The following is a 14,577-nucleotide window of genomic DNA, read 5'->3' as shown; positions in this document are numbered from 1 at the left end:
ACACTATCCAGACGCTTAAGCTTTTAAAGTAAAAATATGTGTTGAACAATAAAGGCTCGACTTGCTTACCAGATATTATATAGTATTATATTGCTACAATAATTTAGCAGTGAAGTATTGACACAGGAAACAGGAATATTCAGAAAAATCCATGTAAGATAATGAAACAGACTAAAAAATATACATAAGACCTTATTAGATGAAAAAAGACATTTTTAATATCAGTGGGGAAACATACTCAACTGTGGTGGTTAGTAATTGAGAAAAAAAAATAAAGTTATAACATTAACCTAATGTAATACACCAGATCAGTTCCAGGTGGATTCGAGATATAAATTAAAAATAAAAACGAAACCATAAAAATACTAGACAAAGCTAGAACTAGGTATTTATATAATCTTGGGATTATGAAGACCTAAAGAGCAACACTGGGTAGAAAACATGAAGAAAAAGACTGCCACATTCGGCAATGCAAATTTAAAACTTCATGTGAAAAAAACAAACTAACAAAAATCTCCATAAACAAACTGTAATGCAATGAAAAGCTGGTAAAAATATTTAAAACAAAGAATAACATTCTTAGTAATTAAGAGCTTTTCTAAATTAACAAGAAATATATAAAATCACATTAGGCTATGTAATTAACAACCATCACAACAATGATGAAATATAAATGGTCAATTAACATATTTCAAAAGTTCAACTTTACCAGTAAACAAAAAAATGCAAAATAATACAAAGTAGAAAATGGCAAAGATTAGGGTATCTTTATCTGTTATCTGTGCTATATTACAACACATACTTACTCATGTAATACCTCGAGTAAGGAGAAACCAGCAACTTCATACATTGTTAGTAGAGATATGCATAAATGATTGAACTTTTTATCTATTGAATGCAATCTAGCAAAAATGTCATCAAAGGCATACCTGAGCTGACAGAAAGCAGAGTGGCTGGGAGGAGGGAACTGGCTGGAAAGGGGCATGAGAGAACCTTCTGGGCGAGGTAAATGTTCTGTATCTTGGCTTGGTGGTATTTACATGGGAGTATACAATTGTTAAAACTCATCAAAGTGAACAGATACAAACTGTGTATTTTCTTATATTTAAATTACAGCTCAATTAAAAAAATTTTAAACACACTTGACTCAGCAGTTTCACTTCCTTTAGCCTAAGGAAAGTGTTTAACTACTGGACTGTTAACTAATGAAAGCTTATAGTAAAAAAATTGGATGAATTTTTCCATTCTTAGAAAAAGGATATATAAAAGCATTAATGATGCTTTTATATTTGTGAAATATAAAATTACTAGTCATTTTTTGTGTCCTTTTTCAATGTTTTTATATATTAAACATAAATTAGTTTATTTGAAAAAATGGTATGATAATTAGTATTAATTTTACCTAATAACTCTATGAGAGAAAATGACATATTACTTAAAACTGCCTTTAAAGAATACAAATTTCACCTAAAATCTTACTAAATTTCACCTGAAATATTACTACTTGGGTTTTTCCGTCCTGTAACTTCATGTAACTTCCAGACATGGTTACAGTATCAGAGTGCTTGTTGATAATTTCCTGATTGCCTGTGCATGATGGCAACCTTCATTTTGTACTGGCTTTGTTGTTATCTGGAACTACCATTGTGAGATGCCTACTACATTGTGCTAATCCCAAGGATACTTGATCTTTAAACTTTCTTTCCAACAGAAATAAACTACTTCTGCCTACATAGCATGGCGTTTATCTGTTCCAAAATGCTGTCTGTTAAAAAGAAAGAAAAAGTCTGGAGAGAGTCCACAATCTGACAATATTCCTAGCATAGAAAAGGTAATCTTGTCTACTCTTGCCCTCTTTCTCTATGATTGCTAAATTTACAGTCACTAAAACTCTATTAAGCCTCAGCATTTTGTAATCTGGATTCAGCTTAACAATATGCTTTACTATATACTCTTCTCGTTTTCTCAGCAGATTTACAATAGAACCATCAAGCACTGAACATATCTACATTCCTTCTAGGTTGCAGATAACATAACTGAAGTAAGTTAACATTCACCTTTTCTTTACTTTTCTTTGTGGTTATTACAAGAGGACTGTATAACTAACATTCTGCCAAGTTAATTTAGGATGTTTATTTTGTGCTGCTTGAGTACTTTGTCGAGCCTTACCACTGCTACCCCAGTACCATGCACCTTTCTCCCTCTCTCATACCTAATACTTCCTGAGCATTTCCTAAGAGTCAGACACTGTGTTGACTACTTTACATGAATTATCTTACTTAATTCTAATAATAACTCTGAGGTAGGTAGTGTTGTCTCCACTTTACAGGTGATGAAACTGAGGCTTGCAAGAGAGGCTGCTTGTTCAGGTCATTGTCAGCAGGGATCTGAACTCAGGTTTAACAGTCTACTGTATAATCAGGAGATATTCCAATATGTGGGATTAGAGAGAGCTGCCATGATGGTGCATTTCTTTAAAGGAATGTGGAAAGTATTTCAAAGATGACAGTGGGTGATATATGCTGTAACCAGCTCTAGAAGACAGATATTATTTAGAATCCAAGGTCTCTTAAAGTTAAATTGAAATTTAACTTACTGATTATTACTTCATGATGAAATCATTTTGGTAAAAGCTGGTATTCTGGAAACAGCGTGGGCTACTTAGTGTGACGGACAGCCTCACCATTTATTACTGTGTGACTCTGGACAAATAACCTAATTTCTTCGAGCCTCATCATCCTCATTTGTAGAATGAGAATAATAATTATCTGATGGAGTTGTAAGAAACAAACCTGCCACAACAGGTCCCTAACCTACAAACCACATGAGGCTCTTATGGGGGTTAATGACAGAAGATAGCATAAAGGTCCTAGCGGGGTACCTGAAATACAGCTGATCCTTGAACAATGCTGAGGAAGTGGTTTGGGGTGCCAACCCCCTTGCACAGCCAAAAATCTGTGTATAACTTCTGACTCTCCCCAAACTTAACTACCGCCGGCCTTTGCATCCAAGAATTCAACCAACCTCAGATTGAAAACAGTATATTCGATCTATAGTTAGGAATCTGTGGTTATGGTTGGGAATGCAAAAATACTGTTTTTGATCCAGGGCTGTGAAATCCAAGGATGTGAATCCCACAGATAAAAAATGCCAACTGTATTTATTAAAAAAAAAAAAAAATCTGAATATAAGTGGACCCCCGCAGTTCAAAGGTCAACTGTGTAGTGCGTGCAAATAACTGCTTGGTGAATGAAATGGTGGGATCCAGAACCACTTTCATCTCCTACTTCTAGTAGAAGAGTCAGAGTAAGAAAGCATAAAAAGGATGTACATTTACTTTAAAGTCAAGTATAAGTGACTTCTACTCTGTCGATTATTTTGTATTATATTGTTAATTAACCTGAATGACTGATAATTGGCTAAAAATATACTTAACTAGTGGTTTTAAAAGAAATGATGAGATTTCACATTAAAGTAACTCTGCAGACATGACAAAACAAAAAATCTGGGAAAACAGAAAAGCTCCACAAGCAAAAATAATGAATCTAAACACAGACCTTACACTCTTTACAAAAATTAAGTCAAATGGATTATAGACATAAATGTAAAATACAAAAGTATAAAATTCTTAGAAGACTACACAGGAGAAAACCTACATGACCTTGGGTATGGTGATGATGTTTTAGATAATACCCAAGGGATGATTCATGAAAGAAATAATAGGTAAGCTGAACTTCATTAAAATTAAAAGTGTCTGCTCTGCAAAAAATGATGTCAAGAGAATGAAAAGACAAGCCATAAAATGGAAGAAAATATCTGCAAAAGACAAATCTGATACGGGAGTGTTATTCAAAATATACAACGAACACTTCAAATTCAACACTAAAAAAAAGAACAACCCAATTTAAAAAGTGGGCAAAAACCTTAGCAGATACCTCACCAAAGTAGATAAACAGATGGCAAATAGCATGTGAAAAGATGATCAACCTCATAGATCATTAGGAAATTGCAAATAAAACAACAATGAGATACCACTCCACACCTATCAGAATGGCCAAAATCCAAAACACTGACAACACCGAATGCTGGTGAGGATGTGGAGCACCAGGAACTCTCGTTCATTGCTAGTAGAGATATAAAATGATACAGCCACACTGGAAGACAGTTTGGCAGTTTCTTACCAAACTAAACATATTTTTTTCATACAATATAGCAATCATGCTCCTTGGTATTTATCCAAAAGCTTAGGTTTACACAAAAACCTATACATGGACGTTCACAGCAGCTTTACTCATAATTGCCAAAATTTGAAAGCAACCAAGATGGATAAACTGTGTCGCACCCAGACGTGGAATATTATTCAGCACTAAAAAGAAATGAGCAATGAAGCCATGAAAAGACATAAAGGAAATTTAAATGCATATTACTAAATGAAAGAGGACAATCTGAAAAAGCTACATAGTGTATGATTCCAACTATATGACATTCTGGAAAAGGCAAAACTATGAACGCAGTAAAAAGATCGGTGGTTGCCACGGTTAGGGGGAGAGAAAGGGATGAATAATAGAGCATAGAGAATTTTTAGGGCAGTGAAACTATTCTGTATGGTACTGTAATGGTAGATATACATCATTATATATTTTTCCAAACCCATAGAACATTTGACACCAAGAGTGAATCCTAATGTATGGACTTTGAGAAGGATAATAATGTGTAAATGTAGGTACAGTTGTAACAAATGTCCCACTCTGGAGCGAGATGTTGACAGTTGGGATGGCTGTGTGCGGGAGTCGGGGGCAGGGAGAATACTGGAACTGTATTTTCTGTTCGATTTTGCTGTGAACCTAAAACCGCACTAAAAAAGTCTATTAAAAAATTTCTTAAAAGAAATCTCCAGATTCATTTGGTTTCACTGGCAAATTCTATCAGATATTTAAGGAAGAAATAACACCAATTTTACGTAATCTTTTTTTTTTTTCAGAAAATAGAAAAGGAATCATTTTCCTACTCATTTTATGAAGCCAGCATTTCCCCGATATCTCTACCACACAAAAGCAGAAGAGAAAACTATAGAGCAGTAGCCCTCATGAACACAGACACAGATATCGTTGACAAAGTATTAGCAATTTTAATTCTGCAAAAATAAAAAGGAAAATACACTATGACCAGGTGGGGTTTATTATGTGATTGCAAGGCTATTCAGGATTTGAAAATCAGTTAGTATAATTTACCCTAGTAGCAGTCAAAGAAGAAAAACCACATGATTGTACCAATAATGCAGAAAAGTATTTGACAAAATTCAACATTATCCATGTTAAAAATTCTCATCAAACTGGAAGTTGAAGGGAATTTCCTCGACATAATAAAGGCATCTACAAAAAACCTATAGGATTATTTTAGAAGGAGAGTCTTTCAGACCCAAGAACAAGATTACTCAAAGCTGACGATCTTGAGGAGTTACATTGAAATTTGTTCCAGTTTTATTAACAACAGAAGCAAACCAGACTGTATTTTTAAAAAGTTTACAAAGGCAAAGCATTCTTCTAAAATGTTATTCTCTTTCACTGAACACTGCAAAATACCTTAATTAAGTCTTGAGATTCTAACAGCCCTAAAAGCAAGTTATAAAAATGATATTTACTTGAGAGTATAAACTGGAATGATATTTTGGGAGGGCCATTTTAAAACATTTAGCAGAAGCCTAACATCCATACCCACTGACTAAGAATTCCAGTTTTAGAAATTTATCCTGACAAAATTGGCAAAGACAGAGATACAAGGATGTTCATTACAGTGTTGTATATTATAATGATAATAAAAAAAACTAGAAAGAGCCTAAATATCATCTAACATGAAGCTAATGAAGTAAATTGTGGTTAATCACATAATGAACTATTACATGGCCATAATACAAAATATAAAAATTATACCAAAATTATGCATGGCAAGGAAAAGTATTTACTATATATTGCTGAGGGGAAAAAGCAAGTTATAAAATTGTAACATTATATGATCTCATTTCTACTTAACATATGTATATGCATATAAATAACTGGAGGGGTATATATATGTTTAAGTTAATAGGATTTATTGCTGAGTTTTGGATCAAAGGTGATTTACTTTTTTTTGAAGTCTGTAATTCTTTTTGTTTTTTTTTTTTACAGAAAACATCTTTTCCTTATATAATATATAAATAATTATTAAATATTTACTTGAGGCAACCATGCAACTGTTAGTGTTTTTCTAATTCTTATAATACTGAATATTGTATGTACTATGGGAAAGCAGTGGAAGGGAGAGAGAGAAAGAGAAAGAGAGAGCCAGGCAGACAGGTCTTTATAATATGTATCATTTTATCATATGTATTTGCTGTGAAGTTTTATGTTAACCTTATATTTAACAATCTGGAAAGAATTTTTAATGGAACATAGTAGTGAATAGTTAAAGTTCACAGGATCGCAATATACTCTCATAGATTTAATTTTTCTCCTCTTCTTGGAATGCTGATTTTGTTGTGTAAGGAGCAGGTGGTTTTCTTTTTTATGTCTCTCGATTGCCTTGTCAGACACAGCTCTCTCAAAACTTTTTTGGGAGCTAACCAAGCTTTATCTAAACAAACCCAAAATGGCATATGGACTTCATCCACGTGGTCATATGATTCCTTTGGCTGATGACTCCAGCCATGTATCTAATCGTTTTTATAAAATCCATGCTTGAAGAGGGATTCTATATGAGAGTGTAATGCTGTGGGTACAGGAATGTAGTGGCAAAGAGACCTGAGCTGCTACACTGGAATTTGGTGCCCAGCACTGCCACCAAGTATTAGCAGTATATATCCCAACAAAGAGAAGAATACTAATAATTCCGAGTGAAGAATTTCTGTCATGCATTTCAGCTTAGATCTACTAATAACACTTCTTTAAATGCCTTGTTAGACAGTGAAATCTGGGAATAATTATCAAACACCATATATAGTGTTTACAATAGAATCATATTTCTTTTCTTTCTCTCCCTCTCCCACTTTTTTTTTTTTGCATAAAAAACAGAATGCTGCTGAATGGTACCCAAATGTCTGTTGTATACCATGCCAATACAGCAGCCCAGCCAAAAATGCGAATAGGACAGTTTGCCAAGTAAAAGAAAACATAACAAATTGGTAATGGTTTCTATCTTGACAGAAAATGAAAATGATCCCTCAATGTGTGGTCACTCATGTGGACACATAAAAATGTCTTAGAAGCAATCATTTTACCTCAGATAACAGACCCTGACAGTGCAGGACAGCACTGGCTGACTCTCACTTCTTAGAAAAGCGGCAACCGTGACCTACAGAATAGTCTGGAAGCCATGTAATTTATGCATAACACACATGCACATGCCATACACTCATAATGTTTGCTATAAATCATTGTGAATATAAGACTTCTTTTCTGAGTGGAGTATACTTTATGAGAGATGATCTAAATCACCAGAGACTTGATAAAGCTGAACTGGTTTATTTATGAAAAGAAATGGTGCTGTTGCTTATCAGGTTAGAAAATTCTGGTGGTGTATATTGCAATGAAAAGGCATTACATAAGGACCCAGGGATTATATATGGTTCTGTACAGTGCCTTGAACACTAAAAGTATAAGATGTTAGATAAAGCAAATACAAAACCATATGCAGGTATATAGAATACGGTTTCTGACTTTCTGTTTAAGAGACTGCAAGTAAAAGCAGCAATGAGCCCCCTGAAGACCTGGTAGTAGTTCCTTTAACATAGTTTCCCTTCCCTTACCACCTATTTTTGTTCCCCAGATGGAGAACTGGCCAACATCAGTGACCAGTGATTTTTTTCCCTATCTGGTAAAGTTTTCCCATTTGTTTCACTTTCTAATGAGAATGGAAGAACAATGATTGCATTGTGAAATTACATCACCAAAAAGAATGACACTTATAGAAACACTAATTGATATCTGAAGCTAATGAAGAATTCAAAATGAGAAAATACAAGGGGCTAGGAAGAACCTTGGGAACTTAAACGTTCTTGCCAAGGGGAAAGTAAATTTGAATCCTGTGAGTTATGAGTTTCAAATGGAAGTTCTGGGTTTAAATTTGTTGGTCACTTTCCTGTTCAATAAAAAAGGACTTAAATGGCTTATCAAAAAGTTAAAAAAACTTATCGAGCATCTAACTGCTCTTACAAAACACCCTCTTGATGAGTTAAGTGTAAATGAATCAGAAACACATGGGTCATATTTCCTTAAAAAATGCATATGGATTCAAAAATAAGGGGAAGAGGACTTGGCAAGACATTTTTGTGTGTGGTGACTGAACCCAAAACATTTGAAAGATATTTTGAGACATTCAAGGAATTCAAAATAGAACTAAACCTGTCCAGTCATATAAAATACAGAAAGTTCTATGCAATGTGCATTCATCTCTATGGGTCAATCAACACTCACTGAACCTTTGCCTTTGGCACAGAACTGTGGGAGGAGCCAGCTTCTGTCTTTAAGCATCTTTGAATAAGTATAAACAAATATACATAAATAATAGAAACCTATTAAAAAGGCCCCAAGGCTTTACAAGAAATTTGGCATTATAACCCAGATCATATAGAAACTATATATAGAGAAATATATATGTACTTTCAGGGTCCTAGGGTAAGTAAGATTCACTCCATTCAAATCATCACCCCCTCAGCCCTTTTGATTCAAGTTATATAGTTGTTATAACTATACAGTTGCAGAGTCTTACTTGCTTAAATGTTTCTTAATGAGTGTTTTATGTTTGTTTGTTTTTTTTTGTGTGTGTGTCCCAGCACTCTTTCCTCCACCCTCTAGCTAGATTTTTGAGTGCTCAACAAATCTTGCTGACTGGTTTCCTGGAGGATGGGAGTGTTGAACAGAATTTTGAAATAAGGGAAAGATGCTGTTTGGCAGAGAGGAGTGAGGCTATGATTCTGGGTTGGGGTAATGGCACATGTGACAGTTCAGAGGCTCCAGAGGCTGAGTCATGTGTGGGGGGTAATCAACTGGCCTGCTTGCAGCCATGTGCCTGAGCCAGGGTGCAGTGGGAGATCGAGGCAGTTAGGTGTGGGGAGGCCTAATATACTACATGTGAAGTCAACTGGAGGACAGAGGAGTGTGATAAGGAAAAACACAATTCTTATTCTTTTTTTCTTTCTTTTTTTGCCAGTATAGGATAAAGTGTTAAACACAGGACACATACAAGTCATTAATTCCTTTATTTCTTATCAGTGTCTTAAAAAGCTGAAAAATATCCAAGATAAAAATAAGTTAACTATGCATGTATTGCTAAGATCCTGTAGGTCATAAATCTGAAGAGGAACTTGGTAGGATTATGAAATGGATTACTGAGTTCTAAAATGTTTGTGGGAAAATGTAAAACATTAATGGTTTAGAATCTTTTAAGGCTGTTTTTTAGTGGCTTGTTGTTATTTGAAAGTTATTTAGGGCAGGGATAGTGTGTTTTCCACTGGCTAGCACAATGCTTGGTATATACCAAGCACTCAGTAAATGCTTTCTGAAGTAAAATAAAGGGTGCTGAAGCCCTATAATGATGAGGGTATGACTGAAGGTAACGTCTGAGGGAAAAAAGGGTTGATGTAGTAGAAATGACCTAACAGTGTCTCTGTTCTGAGCCTATTTGTTCATAGTTAATATAAAGAAATCAAAGCCCTTACCATCCTTCATCATCTTCTACTTCTGGTTCAGAAACATTATTTTCCGGAGTTTCAGCAATTGCTTGGGTGAGTTTAGATTTAAACTGGTTCAGCAGCGCAAGGGTCTGAAATAAGAATAAGACTGCTAAAATTTCTAGTAAGGATAAATATAGTTTTAGAAAAAACACTTAACTTTGTTAGAAAAGAAAATATCCTTATCAAGATGTAAAAACACTTAAATTTTTAATTTTGAAGGGAAATAATACTGCCTTCCTGGTGCAACAGTAATTGATATTCACAAACCTTGACGTTACTTTGTTTGCATTTGCACTGATATTTTACCTCAGAAATACATGACTATTTTCTTATTTGGAGAACATAAATTTGCTTGTAAAGAAGACACTTAAATTTAAAAATGCATGGTTATTATAAATGGCTAACTTTTTAATGTCCACAAGACAGGGAGGTACTTCATTAAGATATGTAAAACCTAAAACAAAACACCAACTAACAGTATGTTTCATTGAGCAGATTTTCAAAAATGTAAAAATATCAATGTCTGAGAAGGCTAAAAAAAAGAACTCATTAACTGTTGAAAGCTGGGTAAATCGAAGTGATAACTTTAGAAAGCTATTAATATGTATTAGAAACTTTAAGATGACCATTCTCTTTGATTCTATAATTCAAATCCTGGGACTACATGTAGAAAAAATAACCTAAAACATAGAAAATGGCTTATGCAAAAGATGAGCACTGCAGCAACAGTCATATAAGTGGAAAAATGGAAACATGTTAAATGTCTAGCAATAAAGAACTAGATAAATTTTGTAAAAAGCAATGAATACACTGTTATTAAAAATTCTATACATGAAGCATTAAATTCTATACTACACTGTTATTAAAAATTCTATACATGAAGCATTAAATTCTATTGTTAATTGAAAGAAGTGGGATATAACTACATTAAGTAGTTTTTTTTTTTTAAAGGGACCATTCCTCTAATTTTTGTTTGGCTCCCATGCCCTTTGTGGGTAAGAAGAAACAACAAATGCTTATAATTTAGTAATCACATTGTCTTCTGGGTATACCTTAACAGTCTACTCCAGAATTTGAGTGGAGAATAGAAGTTAGAAAAAAGTTTTTATTCTAGAGTTTAAGAAAGTACATAATTATGAAGTGGGATATACCTACATATAAAAATCAAGTATCTAAGATATTGATACATTGAATTCAGTACTAAAATACATTTCATAAGGAAAAACTTGACTTGAGTGATAACTGAATATGTGAATAATAGATACAATAAGGAGTCACAATAAATTGTTAGGTTCCAGAAGTTATCTAGTAAATATCATTAAGACCACAGTCCATGAAAAGATTAAGTTTTGGTGGTCTAGAACCTAAGCTCAGTAAAGACAGGCAGTGCCAAAATAACTGCAAGAAACAAAGGTAGTTAGCTAAAAAATGATAGTGAAATGTGCATTATATGTTTCTTCAAAATTTAATGCCCACATAGACAACAGCTGAAAAAATATATAATACCATAGCTTCTGGATGAGATGATTTTTAAAGAAAATCTATAAATTCCTATAGAGTATCCTCATAGGCATTCTGAAGGCTGTCTAGTATGTTTGGGTTTAGATATTTTATCTATTTCTAGAGTATTAATTACGGGACTAAGCTCTTCAATAGTATTAACAGATAAAGAAAGCATCCCTTGGTTTTAAACCTTATTCATTAAAATAAACCTATTGCTTACAAACTTTTATTGTTTTTGCTTTATAATAAGAAAAAAGTTTATTGTAGAAATATTAGAAAATATATACCTATATCTACATTATATAAGTATATGTGTCCATATGCACCTTTGTGTTTCTCTATTTCTCTTTCTCTCTCTTTAGCTTAAAAGTAAACCCCACCAGTTTGTATACTTGGAAATGTCTTTTCTGAGGGCATAAAGAAAAATGAAAACAAAGGAGACTTTTTAGTGGAATGAAATGTTAAAACTTAGCAATTTACGCTAGACCTGAATCTTTTTCCTTGAGTTAAAGTGGCAAGGCAGCCTGTTTTTAGAGCCAGTTAATATGCTACTGGCATTTGTTCAAAGAAGGGGGGTTGTGACAAACAAAAAAATATCCTCTTGGCCTTGCTTAGTTTTTCCTATATTCAAGATTGGGCTATCTCTAGCTCTATTTTAAAGGCAAGAGAAGACACTAGGCAGAAAAACAAATATCACAAAAATAATGGGGCACAACATAGGGTGAAGAAGCTAGAATCTTCATGGAGGCATTTCTGATTGGCATCTACAAGGGAATCCGTCTCCTGGCTTCTGCTGAAGGAATGAATGGTCAACCACTTACAGCATCACTCTTTAGCACCATGAGAGCCTTCCCAAAGTAGAGAAGCTGTTTTGTGCTTATCTACACATAAAAGTCTCTCGACTGGCCTCTGTGCCTCCGGGCCTGCCCTGGGCCTAGTCTATTCTCCATACTGCAGGCAGGTTCGAGGGATCTTCCCAAACTGCAAATGAAATCGTAATGCTTCCTTCCTTTCATGGCTGCCCATTGCCCATAGGGAAAATCTAAACTCATTATTAAGGCTCAAAAATACTTTGCATGAGCTGGCTTCTGCTTACCTCTGATATATGGCTTCACTTCTCTCATTTAGTTTCCAGTCACACTTAACATCTTTTAGTTCTTTGCAGAGATCAAAGACTTCTCATATACTGTTCCTTTTGTCTAGCCACATATCTCCTATTCGACCTTCAAAGCACTGCTGACAAATTTTCTCGGAGTGGCCTTCTCAGATTCTTAGGACATGTAGGTCCTACTATTACACATTGACACAGTTCCCTGTAGCTAACCTGTCATAATGCTCAGCCCCTTTTATTAGTATTATTTGCTTATTTAATTGACTCTTTTCCCTGACAGCTCAGAAAGGGCAGGGATATAGCTACCTGTTTACCACCAAATACAGTGATAAGTACATGGTACGTTCTTAATAATTACTAACTGGGAGGGAAAAAAGAGGAATGTATGAATAAGAGTGATCCTTAGTATCTTCGGTAATATAGTCACTGTACTTGCTATTCAAAGGACTTTGTGAAAACAAGTTAATAATGTACTTTTTCTTAATTTCACTGGATGTTCCATTTCTTTTGAATACTGTATAGATTAGTTATCTGTATTTATAATTTCCTATACCTGACTTCTTGTTGAACATTCCCTATGATTATTTTCATGCTAAAATTTGATACACAATCCTTCCCTATCAGTAATTAGGTGTCATTTATAACATAGATAGTTCCAGGCTTAGATTTTTTAATTTACTTTTATTTTGCCTATTTTATTAAAAACAACATGTTCTCATATATATACAGCAGCACCAAAAATAAAAGATTTGGGTCTGCTTCCCTAGCTTTTCATCATGAAGGGCTGTTGAGATTTATTTTATTGAGTGCCAAGTGCTGCATGTTATGTATGGTTGACTCCCAGACTGTTATCTCATTATTCTTGATTTGTGACAATTTTCTTATATTACTACTTAAAAATACAGGAATTACTTGCAATAAGCAGAACTTTATGATATTATTTACAGTAGAAGTCGACTAGTGGACCAAATACCTTATTTATAGGCAATGTACAATTTCAAGTGGATCTAACTAGTCAGCATGTGAGATGTAGGGTCAGAAGAGATCCCTTCATTTATAATCACTACTTCTCTGTTTCATAGTAGTTACTTAGACAAAGGTTCTACCTGAGTATCTGATAATATGTGACTTTATAAGGTTCTTGTGCTTGATATGGAAGTACGAATTTGAAACTTGAAAGTTTTAGGCTTTTCATCTAATATTGTCTGGAAAGAACTCTATCATCTGGACCTTTGCATGAGTGGCCAAGGTCCTTGTCACCCCACCCTATATAAATACATCCCTTTTTATTTTAAAAAAAGTAGTGCTTTTCCTGATGTATAATCACATTAGGGTCCATTAACAACACTTGAAGACAATTAAAAGGCAATGAATTACGTATGGATTTTACTTTGTAAAATTACCTGGTCTTCCCTGGAAGTTCCCTTCTTTGGCTGTTGCTTCCTCAAAGCTTCATACTTTTGTTTTTCTCTTCTGTATTCTGCAACAGCACCATCTAAAGAAGCCTCTTCCTCTGAAGAATAATAAAAATATTCTTACAATAAATAGTTAAAGGTTCTGTGCATTCATATTAATGTCTATGCTCATATCACCAAAGAGGAGATTATTAGAACCTGGGATTGGTTTTCTTTCCTCCATTTAACTGAAAAATCAGACCAATAAACTCCACCAGCTCCACAACTATTTTCTAGATTAGAAAGTGACTGATGTTAATTTATTGATTTTATAAACATCTTTATTATATACTATACTATTATAGTTGTTCCCACTTGTATTGAGTATAAAATCACCTACCTCACTTTTACAATTTAGATTTTTCCTAAAATTCAGTAATACCATTTTATATTATTCTCTTGCCTTATAAGATACAATCTTTCAATACTGGTTAATTTTTCAAACTTGCCACTTTTGTTCCCAGTTAAAGCAACAGAAATAACAAACAATTTCAATTTGATGGCATCATGAAATGTAAATATATTTATCTAACAAGTCAGGACAGTTACCAGAGGAGACAAAAATAATTTTTTTCACTAAATTACAAGACAAATGTAGGGATTTGATCCTGCAATAATTCTATATGAAGATTAGTTAACATCTGGGTTCACAGAATAGTTTTGCCTCAAAAAAAACACCAAGTACTGCACTAACATTTTATAAAATCTTATATGTATACATATTAATGAAAATTTGTGACTTAAAAAAGAAAACCTATCTCTTCTCATCTTTGGTTGGCAAACCAAAATGAGTTAGATGTAAT

At 33.9% G+C, this 14,577-nt stretch overlaps 1 protein-coding gene across 1 annotated transcript in view; it reads right to left on the bottom strand.

Annotated features, from left to right (window-relative positions):
• Positions 1-14,577, bottom strand: part of CWC27 (CWC27 spliceosome associated cyclophilin) — a 172,444-nt gene that overhangs the window by 18,343 nt on the left and 139,524 nt on the right. Inside the window, exons 12-13 of the mRNA XM_039870017.1 lie at positions 13,724-13,833; positions 9,692-9,795 (exon numbers count right to left, since the gene is read on the bottom strand). Coding sequence (XP_039725951.1) covers positions 9,692-9,795; positions 13,724-13,833 — 214 coding nt within the window. The remainder of the gene's footprint in view (positions 1-9,691; positions 9,796-13,723; positions 13,834-14,577) is intronic.

This window comes from Pteropus medius, unplaced genomic scaffold (genome assembly GCF_902729225.1).
Source record: "Pteropus medius unplaced genomic scaffold, Ma_sr-lr_union100, whole genome shotgun sequence".
Taxonomy (NCBI): Eukaryota; Metazoa; Chordata; class Mammalia; order Chiroptera; family Pteropodidae; genus Pteropus; species Pteropus medius.
The sequence above is the reverse complement of the archived record's forward strand: the minus strand, read 5'-3'. Positions and strand labels throughout refer to the sequence as shown.